Source organism: Hyperolius riggenbachi, chromosome 12, assembly GCF_040937935.1.
Source record: "Hyperolius riggenbachi isolate aHypRig1 chromosome 12, aHypRig1.pri, whole genome shotgun sequence".
NCBI classification, from domain to species: Eukaryota; Metazoa; Chordata; class Amphibia; order Anura; family Hyperoliidae; genus Hyperolius; species Hyperolius riggenbachi.
In genome coordinates this window covers 181,357,054-181,374,967 of record NC_090657.1, presented here as the reverse complement: position 1 = coordinate 181,374,967, position 17,914 = coordinate 181,357,054, and the positions used below count along the sequence as shown (strand labels likewise).

At 45.7% G+C, this 17,914-nt stretch overlaps 1 protein-coding gene across 1 annotated transcript in view; it reads right to left on the bottom strand.

Annotated features, from left to right (window-relative positions):
• The window catches only part of LOC137542245 (breast cancer anti-estrogen resistance protein 3 homolog), a 93,862-nt gene that overhangs the window by 43,681 nt on the left and 32,267 nt on the right, over positions 1 to 17,914 (bottom strand). Inside the window, exons 3-5 of the mRNA XM_068264015.1 lie at positions 13,345 to 13,460; positions 6,966 to 7,342; positions 2,991 to 3,085 (exon numbers count right to left, since the gene is read on the bottom strand). Of these exons, the coding sequence (XP_068120116.1) occupies positions 2,991 to 3,085; positions 6,966 to 7,342; positions 13,345 to 13,452 (580 nt within the window). The 5' untranslated portion in view covers positions 13,453 to 13,460. The remainder of the gene's footprint in view (positions 1 to 2,990; positions 3,086 to 6,965; positions 7,343 to 13,344; positions 13,461 to 17,914) is intronic.

Sequence of the window (17,914 nt, the reverse complement as noted above, 5' to 3'; positions counted from 1 at the left end):
AGCGGGCCAGACAAAGAAGCATACCCAGGTGACAACCTGCAGTCCAGTTGGACAACACTGAATGATTGGAAGCCACTGAATGACTTCTTTCTGGCTTCCATGTAAAAGGGTGGTGCCAGCACTGCTATTCTATATGTGGGCTGCCAATATTTAAAGATGCTGCGGTCTGCATCTATAAGTAATACATTTTGTGAGTGGGGGGCCGGTAAAAAAGCCTCTGAGGGCCGCATTCGGCCCTCGGGCCTTAGTTTGAGGACCACTGATATATATAATAGAGTAAGTGCCTCAACCTTCAAGCAAGAAGAAGAAGTAGCGCTCTGCCCCCAGGGCCGGGCCAAGCAAAAAGAAGGGGCCGGTCCAAGCAAGAAGAAGAAGTAGCACCCTGCCCGCAGGGGCGGTCCTAGACTTGCCGCCGAGCTGGAGGACATAGCGGGCAGGAAGAGGGGGTATTGGGCACATCGGTGGGGAGGGGGGTCAGACACCCCCCCTCCCTCACCTGGGTCCCCCATATGCGCTCCCCCTCTAGCTTAACCCATTCGCGTTCCGTCGTTTTCACGTGAGAAATGTTCACCTCCCATTCATTAGCCTATAACTTTATCACTACTTATCACAATGCACTGATTTATATCTTGTTTTTTCCGCCACCAATTAGGCGTTCTTTGGGGGGTACATTTTGCTAAGAGCCACTTTACTGTAAATGCATTTTAACAGGAAGAATAAGAAAAAAATGGAAAAATTCATTATTTCTCAGTTTTCAGCCATTATAGTTTTAAAATAATACATGCCTCCATAATTAAAACTCACGTATTGTATTTGACCATATGTCCCGGTTATTACACCGTTAAAATTATGTCCCTATCACAATGTATGGCGACAATATTTTATTTGGAAATAAAGGTGCATTTTTTCCATTTTGCATCTATCACTATTTACAAGTTTAAAATAAAAAAAAATATAGAAATATTTCATCTTTACATTGATATTTAAAAAGTTTAGACCCTTAGGTAAATATTTACATGTTTTTTTGTTTTTTTTATTGTAATGGTTTTTTTTTTTATAGTAAACATTTTATTTGGGTAGTTTTGGGAGGGTGGGAGGTAAACACTAGATTTATAATGTAAATGTGTGTTAATTTTAATTTTTTTTTACTTTCAGTTGTAGTATTACTTTTTGGCCACAAGATGGCGGCCATGAGTTTGTTTACATGACGTCACTCTAAGCGTAGCACATGCTTAGAGTGACGCATCGGGGAGGGAACAGCCAGAAAAAGCACAGCTTCCGAGAGAAGCTGTCGCTTTTTCAGCGGGGGAGAGGAATCAGTGATCGGGCACCATAGCCCGATACATTGATTCCGTGGCTACCGAATCCGCAGCCGGGAGTGCGCGTGCACGCGCGCGATCGGCCGCGGGAGCGCGCGGTAGCGCGCATGGTTCCTGGACGTAGAAACTACGTCCAGGAACCAAAATAGGTTAAAGGGAACCAGAGAGGAATGGGGGGTGAAAAAAGGAAAAGATTTTTTACATACCTGGGGCTTCTTCCAGCCCCATAAGCCTGAATCGCTCCCACACCGCCGTCCTCTGCTTCCTGGATCCGCCGGTACCGGGCCCGTCACTTCCGGCGGACGCGGCCAATTCTCCGCATCACAGGGGCTCCCTCCATACCCGTACGCATGCGGCTGCGCAGTAGGCAGCTACAAGCGTACGTGTATTGAGGGAGCCCCTGTGATGCGGAGAATTGGCCGCGTCCGCTGGCCGACTGGTGGTAATGACGGGACCCGGTACCGGCGGATCCAGGCAGCGGAGGACGGCGGCGTGGGAGAGCGATCCGTGCCTATGGGGCTGGAGGAAGCCCCAGGTATGTATAACAGCTGTACTATTCTCCTCTCTGGTTCACTTTAAGTTTAGCAGCAGCCGCCGCTATGAGTAAGAGGCAGTGGGCGGGGATGACTCACCTTTTCCGCATTCCAGCGTGCGTTCCACTGTCGTCACTTCCTGCAATGCCGTCCACTTACAATACAGTGGGCGGCATTGCAGGAAGTGACGACAGTGGAACGCACGCTAGAACGCGGAAGAGGTGAGTCATCCCCGCCCGCTGCCTCTTACTAATAGCGGCGGCTGCTGCTCAGCTTAAGCTGGAGGGGGAGCGCACATGGGGGACCCAGGTGAGGGGGGTCCTGCTGAGCTTAAGCTGGAGGGGGAGCGCACATGGGGGACCCAGGTGAGGGAGGGGGGGTCCTGCTGAGCTTAAGCTGGAGGGGGAGCACACATGGGGTACCCAGGTTGTGCCCAATACCCCCTTCCTGCCTGCTACCCCCTTATGCAGCGTATTCTACGCCGCGGGTCGGCTAGTTATAAGGAATTAGGACGGAAGGAATATAGTGTTGAAGGAACGAACCCTCCAGGACAAAGTTTAAGTGCACTAAGATAAAAGGAGGGAGTTTCATATCCATAAAGAAATGCATTGTCTATTGTGCATTAATAAGATACTTTTTTTTACCATTTACCAATGGTTTGTCCTTCTGAGAAGGTATGATATTACACTTCTCATTTATACAATTATCTATAGTAGCATATAATCAAGGGCGCCTCCACCAGTGTTTTTAGTATAGTCCATACCCCAAGGCGGTTCTTAGTCACAAGGACTTGGAGTCCTCATCACTAATCCAGGAGAGCGGCAAACCAGCATCTGCACCGACAGACCTGGGACACCGGGCGGGACCATTATATTCCTGCAGGCTCAGACGGTGGTTGCAAGTTTTGCAACCCACCCTTGTGAGTATAATGCTTACACACGTATTACCCCATTGTCCAACGATACTGCACCATTGGGCTCCTGGTCACTCTCATCTCAAAGATGCTTGGAGGTTACCATCAAGGACCAAAAACTCCATAAGTGTTCCCAGAAGATTCTATATTGGCAACTGATTGTGGCCATCTCTAGGTGCACTTTCCCTGGCAATAATTTATTATTTTTTAATTTGCCAAACCTACCTGAGAGCAGATTACTGTCAGACTGAGCACTCTGCAGGGGTATTTCCTTCAAGATATCCAGATTCCCAGGGTGGCTCCCAAACCTCTCTCTGGTCCTGGTGGTCATCAAGGAGACATAAGAAGAAAGGAAGAAGTACTATATGCCATAGGTTACAGAAGAGAGTAAATTATTGTTGTAGGCAGGCAGTACAATCTATTGGATAAGTACTCACTGAACACTTTTAGAAATAAGTAATCAGGTAAATGCTCTTCGTGGCATTGGTCTTGCTGCTTTTAGTTTTATCCTCAGCAAGTGAAACACAGGCTCAGTTGGGCTGAGGTCATATGACTGACTTGGGCACTGGAGAATATTCTAGCTGTTGCAGAGCCGGCTTTAGGCCAAGGCCACCTAGGCCATGGTCTAGGGCACCTAGGAGCAAGGGTACCAAAGCAGCAGGCTAAACTGGTGCAGCATTTGCAAGCTTGCAAATGCTGCAATGAAGGGAGATCAGGCTAGCACCTGACCCCAGTACTCTGCCATTAGCTGCCTGTGCAGCAGCCACCTTGCTCTCTATGCACGTTTGCATTGTGGCCGGCGGCTATGGTCTTGGGCAGCATTAAAGACTGAAAGGAAGAGGAAGCTTCTGCACTGGAGAGGAGTGGAGAAATGAGTGACACTGATGGCTGCTGCGGTGTGAAGGTGAGCTGGCTACCTATACTGAAAGGGGGTGGGAAAAGGAGGGATTAAGGGAGTCATCTGGCTACCTAGACTGTAGGGAAGGGGGGAGAGGTAATCTCACTACCTATACTGAAGGGGGCGGCTGGTGACAGTGGCCTATGGCGGTAAAGAGTACAAATCCGGCCCTGAGCTGTTGACCTTAAAGTGTACCTGAGGCGACATGTGCAAAACAGGCGGTTTCGTGGCACACGTCGCTTAGCAACGAGTGCTGAAACCAGACGCCCAATAGCAGCAATGTTATGCTGCGTGGGGTGCGTAAGGGTAATTTGGGGGTCCGGCAAACTACATCTCCCTCCGAGTTGTGACAACTCCGAGGGGGAATAGTATTTAACGATGCTGCAGAGTTTTGCGGCAGCAGGGAGAGCCTTAATTCCACTTTGCCGGCACCCAACTCACTGGCGATTTGTGCATACATACGCGACATGTGACATGATGAAATAAACATGTGTATGTACAGGGCAAAACATATTAATAACCAGGCTGTTTTTCTTTTTTTTTATTTTGCTGTCTGAAAGAGTTAATTTTCAGGCAAGCAAGTGACTGCTTCTGTCTTGTCAGTACCTTGTTGGGAATATAGTAAACCTCACTGATAAGCAATTCAAACTTCTTATGACATTTCTTCTTAGTCTAGACACGTTTCTGTGCTTGATTCCATTTAAACACTATAATTTTTCTCGCATAAGCCACAATAGTACTAAAGGCTGTCATTTTTGGAGAGGAAAGTGAGTCATCATCAGGGTAACGTAGCAGGTGCACTTCTTTGGCTCAGTGATCCCAAATATGGCCCTCCTATTCTTAAGTCTTGCTAATGGTTTGCACTTTGTGGTAAACTCTCTGTATTTATTTTCATAAAAGCCTTCTCTTGATTGCAGACTTGGACAATGATAGTCTTGCCTCCGGGAGAGTGTTCTCACTTTGACAAGACGTGAAGGTGTTTGTCTACACCAAGGAAAGAACTGCAAGCAGGGCCAGGCTGAGGCAGAGGCGAGAGAGGCACCAGCCTCAGGGCGCAGTGTAGGAGGGGGCGCACGACTCACTCAGCTATCATTCCCCTATTGTGTTTGATGCAGAGAGGAATAGGAAAAGGGGATACATGGCAGTAACTGCAAGCCAGATAACTATAGATTAAGGTAGTGGGGGTGTTGAGGGCCCTGGGGCGCCTCTTAGTCTAACAGCTATCAGTGTGTGACGGCAGGGGGGGAGGGATGGACTTTGGTGTCTCAGCCTTGGGTGCTGGAGGACCTTATTCCGACTGTGACTGAAATGTCCTCTGGGTTTTTTTTGGGGTAATGCTGAGCTTACCACTGTATTCCTTCTTGTTAAGAATGCTTCTGCTATCTCACTGATGTATTTTTTTTTTTGTCTTCTGTTCTCAGGCTAACCATGGCCTAATTTACTTGCAATGACGGCTCTTTGGACCTCATATTGACAGTTCACAGCGATAGCTACCAAGTGCACTTGAAGCGCTTTCATTCTCCACCACTTAAAATCAATTACATCTAATATTTATGGAACGGTAGAAAGGGCAGCAAATAATAAGGAAGGAGCTCTTTGAAGGTGGTGCTTTGTAGTTGATGTAATTAGGGCAAAGCATTATGGGTAAGGCTGCCTGTGAGCGATGCCAGTCATGGTTCTGATGGACGAAGACTGCAAGATATGGCACTCCTAAGGGCTCATTCACATCATTTAGTGCAGATGGCTGTGTGATTGTAATGCAACGGGTACAATCGTACGCCATCTGCGCTGCTATGCGGTGCACTACTGATCCCATTCACTACAGTGCTTCTCGAAAAATGCATGCAGCAGTGCGACAGCGCATATGATGGCGAAACACGCACTATTCTACAGACTATTGAAGTAAATAACCTTGCACAGGAAATGCTTGCCGCCACTGTTTGCATTTTGCGTTCGTGTTTTTCTGTGCGGTTTTAAACCGCACAGCTTTCCTGCTTTTTTACCATATGACGTGCGGGATGAGACTGCTGCTTGGATTGCATTGTCCTGCTGGCCCAACTTCAAGGGGGAAGGACACAGGCTGAACTTCATGATAGTATTGCAGCCTATAGCTGTTAGTCTGTTTTGCAGGAAAGGGCCAGTTTCTGGACTTCAGGTTAGGTTATTTAAAGGGAACCTGAAGCGAGTAAAATTATTTAAAATAAACACATGACGTAGCTGCAAATCAGTATTACATACTAACCTCCCCGTCAGCTCCTCTCAGAAGCTCACCATTTTCTTCTTACAGGGATCCCTTCCAGTTCTGACAATATTTTGTCAGAACTGAAATATACCAGTTACTGTCAGTGATATATCAGCAGCTGTCAGTTACAACTGAATGTGCAAGGAAATGTCCATGTTTCCCTATGGCTCAAGTGGGTGATATTTCAGTTTAACAGTGTGCTGACCAGGAAGCTGTTAGGGGGTAAGGGCAATTTTTAAAATGGAGGACGGAAAAAACCATTGATCACAGTGGACAAATGGGACACAGGAGAGGAGAAAGAGATCGAGAAGTTGACTACACAGGAGGTAAGTATGACCTGTGTAGGGTTATTTTCACATTTTATTCTCAGTTCAGGTTCTCTTTAAAGAGGAACTTTAGCGAAAAGGGGAAAAAAATAAATCAATACATTGCGAAGTGAGAAGTTAAAAAAATAGAAGAGAGATCAAGAAATTATAGATATTTACCATGTACAGTAACTTGTTCATATTGTTTGATCCACAATTACCCTGCGGGTCGATCATTTTAACTACTGGCTGACATGAAGAAAACCAGACAGCATTGACTGCCATTATCTATAACCACACCCCCTAACAATGCAATAAGCTGAACGTTATTTTTTTTTTTTTTTTAATAGATACACATATGCACAGAGGGAGATACTGGTTGCTTGGCAGTTGGAAACTGCAACCAGTTTCACACACAGGAAACTGTCAGGACCTAGATCCTGACATCATACTGTGGGAGGGGTTTCACCACAATATCAGCCATTCAGCCCTCTCCTGATGATCTATTTGAGAAAAGGTAAAGATGTAATGAGGCAAAGGGGGTATCAGCTACTGATTGGGATGAAGTTCAGTCCTTGGTTACAGTACCTCTTTAAAGGTTATTTATTTGACATTGACAAATTGAAGAGCTTCCACATTAAAAAAAAGTACTTTGAGTTCCTATACAGGGAAACACTCCTGCCTGGAGAAGAGCTTTAGGAACAATGAACTGTTCTTTCTACAGAAATGGAACTTGTCTGTGTTTCCTCACATACCTGAGTAAGCTGTTGTCTATCCCGAGAAGACTCCGCCTGTTTTCCTTATTTGCCTTTTGGGAGTCCTGGTTCTCCCGCACTGCACTTAGAGGGAGGGTCCTGTTGACAGGATGCACTATCACCGCCCCCGAGGAGTCAGACACTGGCCTTCTGTCACCAACGTAGGAGCGAACGAGGGCAGGAATGTTGTCAAACTGGTCCTGTTCCAGTTGGTAGAGCGTTCGTTTGATGCCGCGCTTGGGACGCAAGGTGACGGCGATGATCTTAAAGTGCAGCACTTGCCTGGAGCTGACGCAACTCAGCACGTAGTCGCCGGGGGACGAGAGCGAGTCACGGATCAGAAAATCACCATCTCCGTGTAAGAGCTTCTCGGCCTCCTGCAGAACATAAGATATCAACACGTCAGTGATAACAGGGGTTTAGAAATAGCCACAGCAGATGTTATAGGGCCCAGGGGCAAAAAGGGGGAGGGGCTGATTGAGCCTATACTGCCATTTTTAATTATAATCCTGTGACAACCAAACCCATGTACTTCTACCAGATAGTAGTAGAGCTTAATGGAAACAGGAGGCAAAAATAAACTGATGAGATAAGCAATTGTATCTATCCTCCTTATCCTAAAAATGACCTCACCATCAGTGGGGATTATGCCTCGCACAGAAACTGTCACTTGCATTCCTGATGTTTAACTCTTTCAGGCAGAGAAAGAAAAAAAGGTACACAGCCTAGTTATTTGTGTGCTTAGCACTGTACGTACACATGTCCATCTAATCATGTTACATGTCATCTCGTGAATCCTTTAACCACTTGAGGACCACAGTCTTTTCGCCCCTTAAAGTGAACCAGAGACGAAGCACCCTCATGTATTTTACCATAGAAATCAGTGGGAACATTAGAGAAAACACCTACCCTGCTCTCTGTTCCATCCTCACTGCTAAAAGTGTCTGTTATCTAGCTGAGATAAGAATCCCGGACTGAGCATTGAGTTTGGCTTTGCTATAATGACTCAGCTATAATGATTTCTGAGCAAAGCCAGCAGGGGGCAGGCTTGGACTTGAAAAGACACAAAAGAACACAGTCTCAGCTATAATCTTTCTGTAGCAAAGCCAGCCGACTGCTTAGTCGGGATTCTTATCTTAGAGGTGATAACAGGCAAATTAAACAGAGAACAATGTAACAAAGAGCAGATTAGGTGTTTACAGTCATGTTCCCACTGATTTATAAGGTAAAATACATGAGGGTGCTTCATCTCTGGTTCTCTTTAAGGACCAGAGCCTTTTTCTCCATTCAGACCACTGCAGCTTTCACGGTTTATTGCTCGGTCATACAACCTACCACCTAAAGGAATTTTACCTCCTTTTCTTGTCACTAATACAGCTTTCTTTTGCTGCTATTTGATTGCTGCTGCGAGTTTTAGTTTTTATTATATTCATCAAAAAAGACATGAATTTTGGCAAAAATATGACTTTTTTTAACTTGCTGTGCTGACATTTTTCAAATAAAGTAAAATTTCCTATACATTTGAGCGCGAAAGTTATTCTGCTACATGTCTTTGATAAAAAAAAAACCATTCAGTGTATATTTATTGGATTGGGTAAAAGTTATAGCGTTTACAAACTATGGTGCCAAAAGTGAATTTTCCCATTTTCAAGCATCTCTGACTTTTCTGCGCACCTGTCAGGTTTCATGAGGGGCTAAAATTCCAGGATAGTACAAATACCCCCCAAATGACCCCATTTTGGAAAGAAGACATCCCAAAGTATTCAGTGAGAGGCATGGTGAGTTCATAGAAGATTTTATTTTTTGTCACAAGTTAGCGGAAAATGACACTTTCTGACAAAAAAAAGAAAAAAAAAAGTTTCCATTTCTTCTAACTTGCGACAAAAAAAAATGAAATCTGCCACGGACTCACTATGCTCCTCTCTGAATACCTTGAAGTGTCTACTTTCCAAAATGGGGTCATTTGTGGGGTGTGTTCACTGTCCTGGCATTTTGGGGGGTGCCTAATTGTAAGCACCCCTGTAAAGCCTAAAGATGCTCATTGGACTTTTGGCCCCTTAGCGCAGATAGGCTGCAAAAAAGTGCCACACATGTGGTATTGCCGTACTCAGGAGAAGTAGTATAATGTGTTTTGGGGTGTATTTTTACACATACCCATGCTGGGTGGGAGAAATATCTCCGTAAATGACAATTGTTTTATTTTTTTTACACACAATTGTCTATTTATAGAGATATTTCTCCCACTCAGCATGGGTATGTGGAAAAATACACCCCAAAACACATTATATTACTTCTCCTGAGTACGGCGATACCACATGTGTGGCACTTTTTTGCACCCTAACTGCGCTAAGGGGCCCAAAGTTCAATGAGTACCTTTAGGATTTCACAGGTCATTTTGAGAAATTTCGTTTCAAGACTACTCCTCACGGTTTAGGGCCCCTAAAATGCCAGGACAGTATAGGAACCCCACAAATTACCCCATTTTAGAAAGAAGACACCCCAAGGTATTCCGTTAGAAGGATGGTGAGTTCATAGAAGATTTTTTTTTTTTGTCACAAGTTAGCGGAAATTGATTTTAATTGTTTTTTTTTCACAAAGTGTCATTTTCCGCTAACTTGTGACAAAAAATAAAATCTTCTATGAACTCACCATACTCCTAACGGAATACCTTGGGGTGTCTTCTTTCTAAAATGGGGTCATTTGTGGGGTTCCTATACTGCCCTGGCATTTTAGGGGCCCTAAACCGTGAGGAGTAGTCTTGAAACCAAATGTCGCAAAATGACCTGTGAAATCCTAAAGGTACTCATTGGACTTTGGGCCTCTTAGCGCACTTAGGGTGCAAAAAAGTGCCACACATGTGGTACCGCCGTACTCAGGAGAAGTAGTATAATGTGTTTTGGGGTGTATTTTTACACATACCCATGCTGGGTGGGAGAAATATCTCTGTAAATGACAATTGTTTGATTTTTTTTACACACAATTGTCCTTTTACAGAGATATTTCTCCCACCCAGCATGGGTATGTGTAAAAATACACCCCAAAACACAATAACTTCTTCTGAGTACGTGTGTGACACTTTTTTGCAACCTAGGTGCGCTAAGGGGCCTAACGTCCTATTCACAGGTCATTTTAAAGCATTGGGATTCTAGACTACTGCTCACGGTTTAGGGCCCCTAAAATGCCAGGGCAGTATAGGAACCCCACAAGTGACCCCATTTTAGAAAGAAGACACCCCAAGGTATTCTGTTAGGAGTATGGTGAGTTCATAGAAGATTTTTTTTTTGTCACAAGTTAGCGGAAAATGACACTTTGTGAAAAAAAAAACAATACATATCAATTTCCGCTAACTTGTGACAAAAAATAAAATCTTCTATGAACTCATCATACACCTAACAGATTACCTTGGGGTGTCTTCTTTCTAAAATGGGGTCACTTGTGGGGTTCCTATACTGCCCTGGCATTTTACGGGCCCAAAACTGTGAGTAGTCTGGAAACCAAATTTCTCAAAATGACTGATCAGGGGTATAAGCATCTGCAAATTTTGATGACAGGTGGTCTATGAGGAGGCAAATTTTGTGGAACCGGTCATAAGCAGGGTGGCCTCTTAGATGACAGGATGTTTTGGGCCTGATCTGATGGATAGGAGTGCTAGGGGGGTGACAGGAGGTGATTGATGGGTGTCTCAGGGGGCGGTTAGAGGGGAAAATAGATGCAATCAATGCATTGGGGAGGTGATCGGAAGGGGGTCTGAGGGGGACCTGAGGGTTTGGCCGAGTGATCAGGAGCCCACACGGGGCAAATTAGGGCCTGATCTGATGGGTAGGTGTGCTAGGGGGTGACAGAAGGTGATTGATGGGTGTCTCAAGGTGTGATTAGAGGGGGGAAATAGATGCAAGCAATGCACTAGCGAGGTGATCAGGGCTGGGGTCTGAGGACGTTCTGAGGTGTGGGCGGGTGATTGGGTGCCCGCAAGGGGCAGATTAGGGTCTAATCTGATGGGTAACCGTGACAGGTGGTGATAGGGGGTGATTGATGGGTAATTAGTGGGTGTTTAGAGGAGAGAAGAGATGTAAACACTGCACTTGGGAGGTGATCTGATGTCGGATCTGCGGGCGATCTATTGGTGTGGGTGGGTGATCAGATTGCCCGCAAGGGGCAAGTTAGGGGCTGATTGATGGGTGGCAGTGACAGGGGGTGATTGATGGGTGGCAGTGACAGGGGGTGATTGATAGGTGATTGACAGGTGATCAGTGGGTTATTACAGGGAATAACAGATGTAAATATTGCACTGGTGAATTGATAAAGGGGGGTCTGAGGGCAATCTGAGCGTGTGGGCGGGTGATTGGGTGTCCGCAAGGGGTAGATTAGGGTCTAATCTGATGGGTAACAGTGACAGGTGGTGATAGGGGGTGATTGATAGGTGATTGATGGGTAATTAGTGGGTGTTTAGAGGAGAGAATAGATGTAAACAATGGATTTGGGAGGTGATCTGATGTCGGATCTGCGGGCGATCTATTGGTGTGGGTGGGTGATCAGATTGCCCGCAAGGGGCAGGTTAGGGGCTGATTGATGGGTAGCAGTGACAGGGGGTGATTGACTGGTGATTGACGGGTGATTGACGGGTGATTGACGGGTGATTGATGGGTGATTGACGGGTGATTGACAGGTGATCAGGGGGGATAGATGCATACAGTACACGGGGGGGGGGGGAGTCTGGGGGGGGTCTGGGGAGAATCTGAGGGGTGGGGGGTGATCAGGAGGGGGCAGTGGGCAGGGGGGGGGGATAAAAAAAAAACTAGCGTTGACAGATAGTGACAGGGAGTGATTGATGGGTGATTAGGGGGGTGACTGGGTGCAAACAGTGGTCTGGGGGGTGGGCAGGGGGGGGTCTGAGGGGTGCTGTGGGCGATCAGGGGGCAGGGGGGGGGGGGAAATCAGTGTGCTTGGGTGCAGACTAGGGTGGCTGCAGCCTGCCCTGGTGGTCCCTCGGACACTGGGACCACCAGGGCAGGAGGCAGCCAGTATAATAGGCTTTGTATACATTACAAAGCCTATTATACAATGTAAATGCGGCGATCCGGGTGCTAGTAACCCGCCGGCGCTTCCGAACGGCCGGCGGGTTACTACGAGCGGTGGGCGGAGCCAGTCCCCGGCGGCTGATCGCGTCACGAATGACGCGATCGCTGCATAGCCACTCCCGCAGCCGCCCCCGCCGATGGGCGTATTGCGGTCGTTTGGGCCCAGTCTTTGCCGCCGCCCATCGGCTGGGGGCGGTCGGCAAGTGGTTAAGGAGGTGGCATGCACAGTGTGGGTATGGGGGATACTACCGTAATGGGAGCAGGAAGGGGCAGAGACTGCAGGAAAGCAGTGCTGACCAAATATAATATTCCTCCCTGAAGGAAGTAGTCCCTGGTCACAAAACCATGCACTACAGATGCTAATACTCAGAACAAGCATTTGGAAGATCCACTATCTAACAAAGCTGACCTGCCAGCTCTATCTCCAGCGACAACCTGAGCTGGAAGGCAAACACTTCCTCCACCCAGAGGAATGCCCAGCATAGACTATTCTTCCTCCACCAACTGAAAAAGCTTGGAGTGGCCAAGGAGCTGTTGACAAGTTTCTACACCGCCACCATTGAATCTGTCCTCTGCTCTTCCATCCTGGTCTGGTACACTGGCTCCTCCACCAGAGATAGATACAAACTGCAGAGGGTCATCAGATGTACGCAGAGGATCACAGGGAGACCCCTGCCCTCACTGGACCTCCTCCACAACTCCAGACTGCACTCCAGAGCGGTGAGAATTGCCAATTACCTGTCCCACCCTGGACACTGCTTCTTCAGTTGGCTAATCAGCATCAGGCCAAAGGTTTTGGGTCATCACCACCAGAACCTAAAGGCATAAGAACTCCTTTTCACCTCTGCAGTAAACCTCTTGAACCCCCTCCATGCCCTCCCACCTCCAGCATCCACCCCCCCTCACTTTCTTCACCCCCTAAGATTGCAGCCGATGGACCAATGGACTGCCTTGTGAAACACTGTTTGTCTTAATGTATCTTGTTGTTTACTGTACTTTGTTGTACTATGATCCTGTTGCTTCTCTGTGCCAAACCCAATTCCAGGCACGGCCCCTGTTGTGCTTGATGAGTAAAATGAATCTGATTCTATATTTGTGTGCTGAAGGGGTGAAACTGTACATCTGTGTCTACACAGTGTATGATGGGTTTGACTATAAGCTGCCACATCCACTCCCTCCAATTGGTGGAACCCGGAAAGAATCATGGCTGAAGCACGTCACGGGCTGGGGAGAGGTCTTGTCATCACAAGCTCACTATGGTTCCCTATGCTCTTGTGACATAGCTGATTCGCTGCACCCACCTGTCGGGAGAGAGGCCCATGGTACCAGGCATGACTCCGCAAGTCCTCACTACTCAGCTTCAGCTCCTCCTCCAGCTCCTTCTTCAGGATGTCTGTTGGAGAAGGCATCTCTGGCCCTATAAGAAGACAATGTTCATCAGCACAAGTCCATCAGTAAAACAATTTTAATATTATTATGCAGTGCTATGCAATTTTTGAGTGATCCGATAATCCGAAATTATTTCCTGCTTGGTTATTTTTCTTCTGTTTTAAATCATAATCGGTATACTCGTTGAGTCACAATAAAGAGACTCTAACAACATTTTCAGCCTTATTTCTTCTATCCTATAAGTTGCTATACCTGTTCGATTGTGGTCTGGATTACTGCAGCCTTTTCTAGTTGCACTGTTTCTGTACTATATCTAATCTTTTCTTTGTCAAGCTTTGTCAACCCAGGGAGGAATGGGCTGCCTCCGTTGTAATGAATACAGGTTATGCACTCCCCCTGCAGGCTCTGTGTGGTTTGTTTGTGAGGCTGAGGGGGTAGGGAGCTGCCTGTCACATGCTGAGAAACTTTGAGAATCCCAGACTGGAGTGCAGATAATTCACTATGCAATAAAAACTTGTAGTATACTGTAACATGATATGTATGTATGTGTGTACGTGTGTGTGTGTATATATATATATATATATACACACACACACACACACACACACACACACGTACACAAACATCACTTCATCACTTCCTGGTTAGCGGCCATGTTTTTTGTTTGTAAACTCTGCCTATAACTGGCGATTAAAAGCTAGGATCGCGGCAGGGAGCAGCGGAAACGGCAAAGAGGGATCCAGGAGATCATTTCACAGTGACTCGATTGGTAGGTTTCATTGTACAAATCGGACAGTACAGATTCTCTTTAAAATCGTAGTGAAAATGAATGAGTGAAATCGTGATTCACAGTCTAAAATGGCACATTGTCTATGAGTAAAAGTTCCCTGCTCACAGGCTCTGTCTCCATGATCACTCAGCCTGCAACGGTGGAGGGAGTCTATGCTATTCTTTTTATCTGACTACAGTCAAATTCCCTCCCACTGTTTCAATTAATTAGTCATCCCACACTATCAGTTTTAAGAACAAATTCTAGCTAGCGACGCCTCTGTTGCTATGGAGGGGGCATGACGCTTGGCGTACAACGGAGTGGCTTACAGGAGGCGGGGTGAATAGGGGAACAATATGCTCAGGCATTGTCCGCGCATCAGTGTCGCTAAGGCTCTGTTCCCACGGAGAACAGCCCTTTTTTGTCCGTTCTCGACTCATTACTAAGCAGAGAGTAAGTTATACAGAGGAGTCGTTCACACTTGTCACGCTGCAATGTATCCGTGGCAGCAAGCGGGCCACACTTCTGTTCGATAATCCCAAACCAGGCAGATGTGTCTCCCCATGTTGCCTACGGGGGAGCGCATCTTCTCCAGGCTCCAGCTGCTACACTGCAGGGGCATCAGAGCGGACATGTGTACAAGCAGGCCGCAGATCAGATATTTCTGACAAAAATATGACTGGATTAGCTGCATGCTGGTTTCAGGTGAGATTCAGACACTAAGGATGCTAAATGATCAGCAGCATGCCAGGCAACTGGTATTGTTTAAAAGGAAATATATATGGCAGCCTCCATATGTCCCTCAGTTCAGGTTCCGTTTAAACATGAGGAATTCGAGTGGATCAAGTCACTTTAAACAAAATGGAACACAAAAGAAGAAAAAGAACCCTAAATGGTGTAGTAAGTCAAAAGGATGATAAATTAAATATGAGTAAAAAAAAAAGGCTCACTCACAAACCAGGGTTGCCAAGCAGCGACCAGCTTCAGCGCATGCAGGGAACGACGATCCCGCATTCGTGTTTATGACTGGTCACTCTGGTCGTTCCCTCTCTGAAATTAGAGAGACTGCTGTCTTTGCCCTCCTCAGGAGGGTGCCATATGGTACAGGGGATTGAAAGGTGCCCAAAATGTATAACAAGCTTTAAAACATAGGTATGATATTAAGATCAAGGTAAGATCACCTTACTTGATATTGAAGGTCTAAGCCTATAGAGGCACTGCTGGCTCCGTTCATTGCATTTCAGGCACATTATTGACCTGAAGAAGTGAGATTACAGCCCACGAAATGCATCTTTTTTGTGGGCAATAACTCTTCTTTCAAGCATTTAGGCTTAGACCTTCAATATCAGGTAAGCTAATATTACCTTGATCTTAATTTCACACCTATGTTTAAACCTTTTTATACATTTCGGGCTCCTCTCAATCCCATTTCCCTTTTTTTTTTTTTTTTTTCCAAATATTTTATTGGTTTTCAAACATATTAAACATATAAACACTTTCATGTTGCAAAAGATAACTTGAATAACATTTGTTTCCCCCCCTCCCCCCCTGATCCCCTCCCAAAGTCCCCTCCCCCCTCCCATTTTCACTCTCTCTTCTCTTTTAGTTAGTGCTGGATCGCACTTTCATTTCTAGTAGGTCCCTTGACTGTTTTCAGGTTCTGGTTGGGTTGTCAGATTTCGATTTAGCTCCAGCCGGCCTAGGGTGCCTTTGAGTTGCTCTGTTGCGTACCATGAGGTATACTTGAAAGGGCTCACCAATACTTGCAAGTCATGAGTGAATATACCGGTAGTTTGTAGTAGGAAAGCTTTCCACCTCTGGAAAAATTGTTTCATCGACTTCTTCTTATGTGTGTAGGCCTCCAATTTGTCTAGTATCATAATATGTTTCAGCTCCTCTTCCCTGTTTCCCTTTAAAGAAGAGCTGTCAGCTATACTATCTCAGAAACAAACCCCACATATATAAGTATATAAATACTTGCTCTACTTACATAACATATGTATTGCACTGTCCACTTTTGATTTTAGTGATTTTACTACAGTAAAACAAGAAAAAATCCTTATTAGCATTTCCCATTTTAACTGTGGCTATTTTGAAGCGAATCCTGATGTTATTTTCTCCCTTACTCTCCTCTGCCTGATATGCCCACATTTCACTTCACATTGTCTCAGCATGAGGAATATTTGCCAATCAGAGAGGAATAGAGATGTGGGAGGGGAAAACAGGAGGGAAAGAGGCTTCAGCCAATCAGGCTGCATTAGTTAAGTCTGAGGGAAAAGTAGAGAAGCAAAAAAGGACAACCCAGCATGCCCTGCAACTCCCTTTGTGCATACCAAATTTAGTGTGTACCAAATCAGGTAAACTGGGGAATGATCATTTATCAACAAGAAAAGTAATAGTGATTTTAACTTTTGGATTACCTGGTTTGCATCCTTTTTACTTGTTTACCAGATAAAAATAAATAATTGATTTTTGATTTTATGCCCGACAGTTACACTTTAACCATTTTAGCCGCTTGGACGTGATTGTCCCGTCCAAGCGGCTGCTGTTGCGCTGCTGCGTGTTTCCGCGCGCTCCTGTGTTGCCCCTCGTTAGCCTGGAGATCAATGAATGGGAGCATAGTTCCCATTCATTGGTTCCCATTCATTGATCTAAGTCCCGGTAGAAAGACCGACAGCTTCTTATGAGAAGCTGCGTCTTTCTGAGCAAGGAAAAAAAAACACGTCCTCCTTCCTGCTCTGGCTTACAGGATAGAATTCCCTAAAATTACTGTGGCCAAATTGTAAAACTACACGTACATACAGTACAGACCAAAACTTTGGACACACCTTCTCATTCAAAGAATTTTCTTTATTTCCATTTCTATGAACATTGTAGATTCACACTGAAGGCATCCAAACTATGAATAACACATGTGGAAGTATAGTACATAACCAAAAAGTGTGAAACAGCTGAAAATATGTCATATTCTAGGTTCTTCAAAGTAGCCACCTTTTGCTTTGATTACTGCTTTGCACACTCTTGCCATTCTCTTGATGTGCTTCAAGAGGCAGTTACCTGAAATAGTCTTTCAACAGTCTTGAAGTAGTTCCCAGAGATGCTTAGCACTTGTTGGCCCTTTTGCCTTCACTCTGCGGTCCAGCTCAACCCAAACCATCTCGATTGGGTTCAGGTCTGGTGACTGTGGAACAGCACCTCATCACTCTCCTTCCTGGTCAAATAGCCCTTACATAGCCTGGAGGTGTGTTTGTCCTGTTGAAAAATAAATGATGGTCCAACTAAACGCAAACCAGATGGAATAGCATGCCACTGCAAGATGCTGTGGTAGCCATGCTGGTTCAGTATGCCTTCAATTTTGAATAAATCCCCAACAGTGTCACCAGCAAAGCACCCTCACACCATCACACCTCCTCCTCCATGCTTCACGGTGGGAACCAAGCATGTAGAGACCATCCGTTCACCTTTTCTACGTCGCACAAAGACACGGTGTTTGGAACCAAAACTCTGAAATTTGGACTCATCAGACCAAAGCACAGATTTCCACTGGTCTAATGTCCATTCCTTGTGTTCTTTAGCCTAAACAAGTCTCTTCTGCTTGTTGCCTGTCCTTAGCAGTGGTTTCCTAGCAGATATTCTACCATGAAGGCCTGATTCACAAAGTCTCCTCTTAAAAGTTGTTCTAGAAATGTGTCTGTTGCTAGAACTCTGTGCGC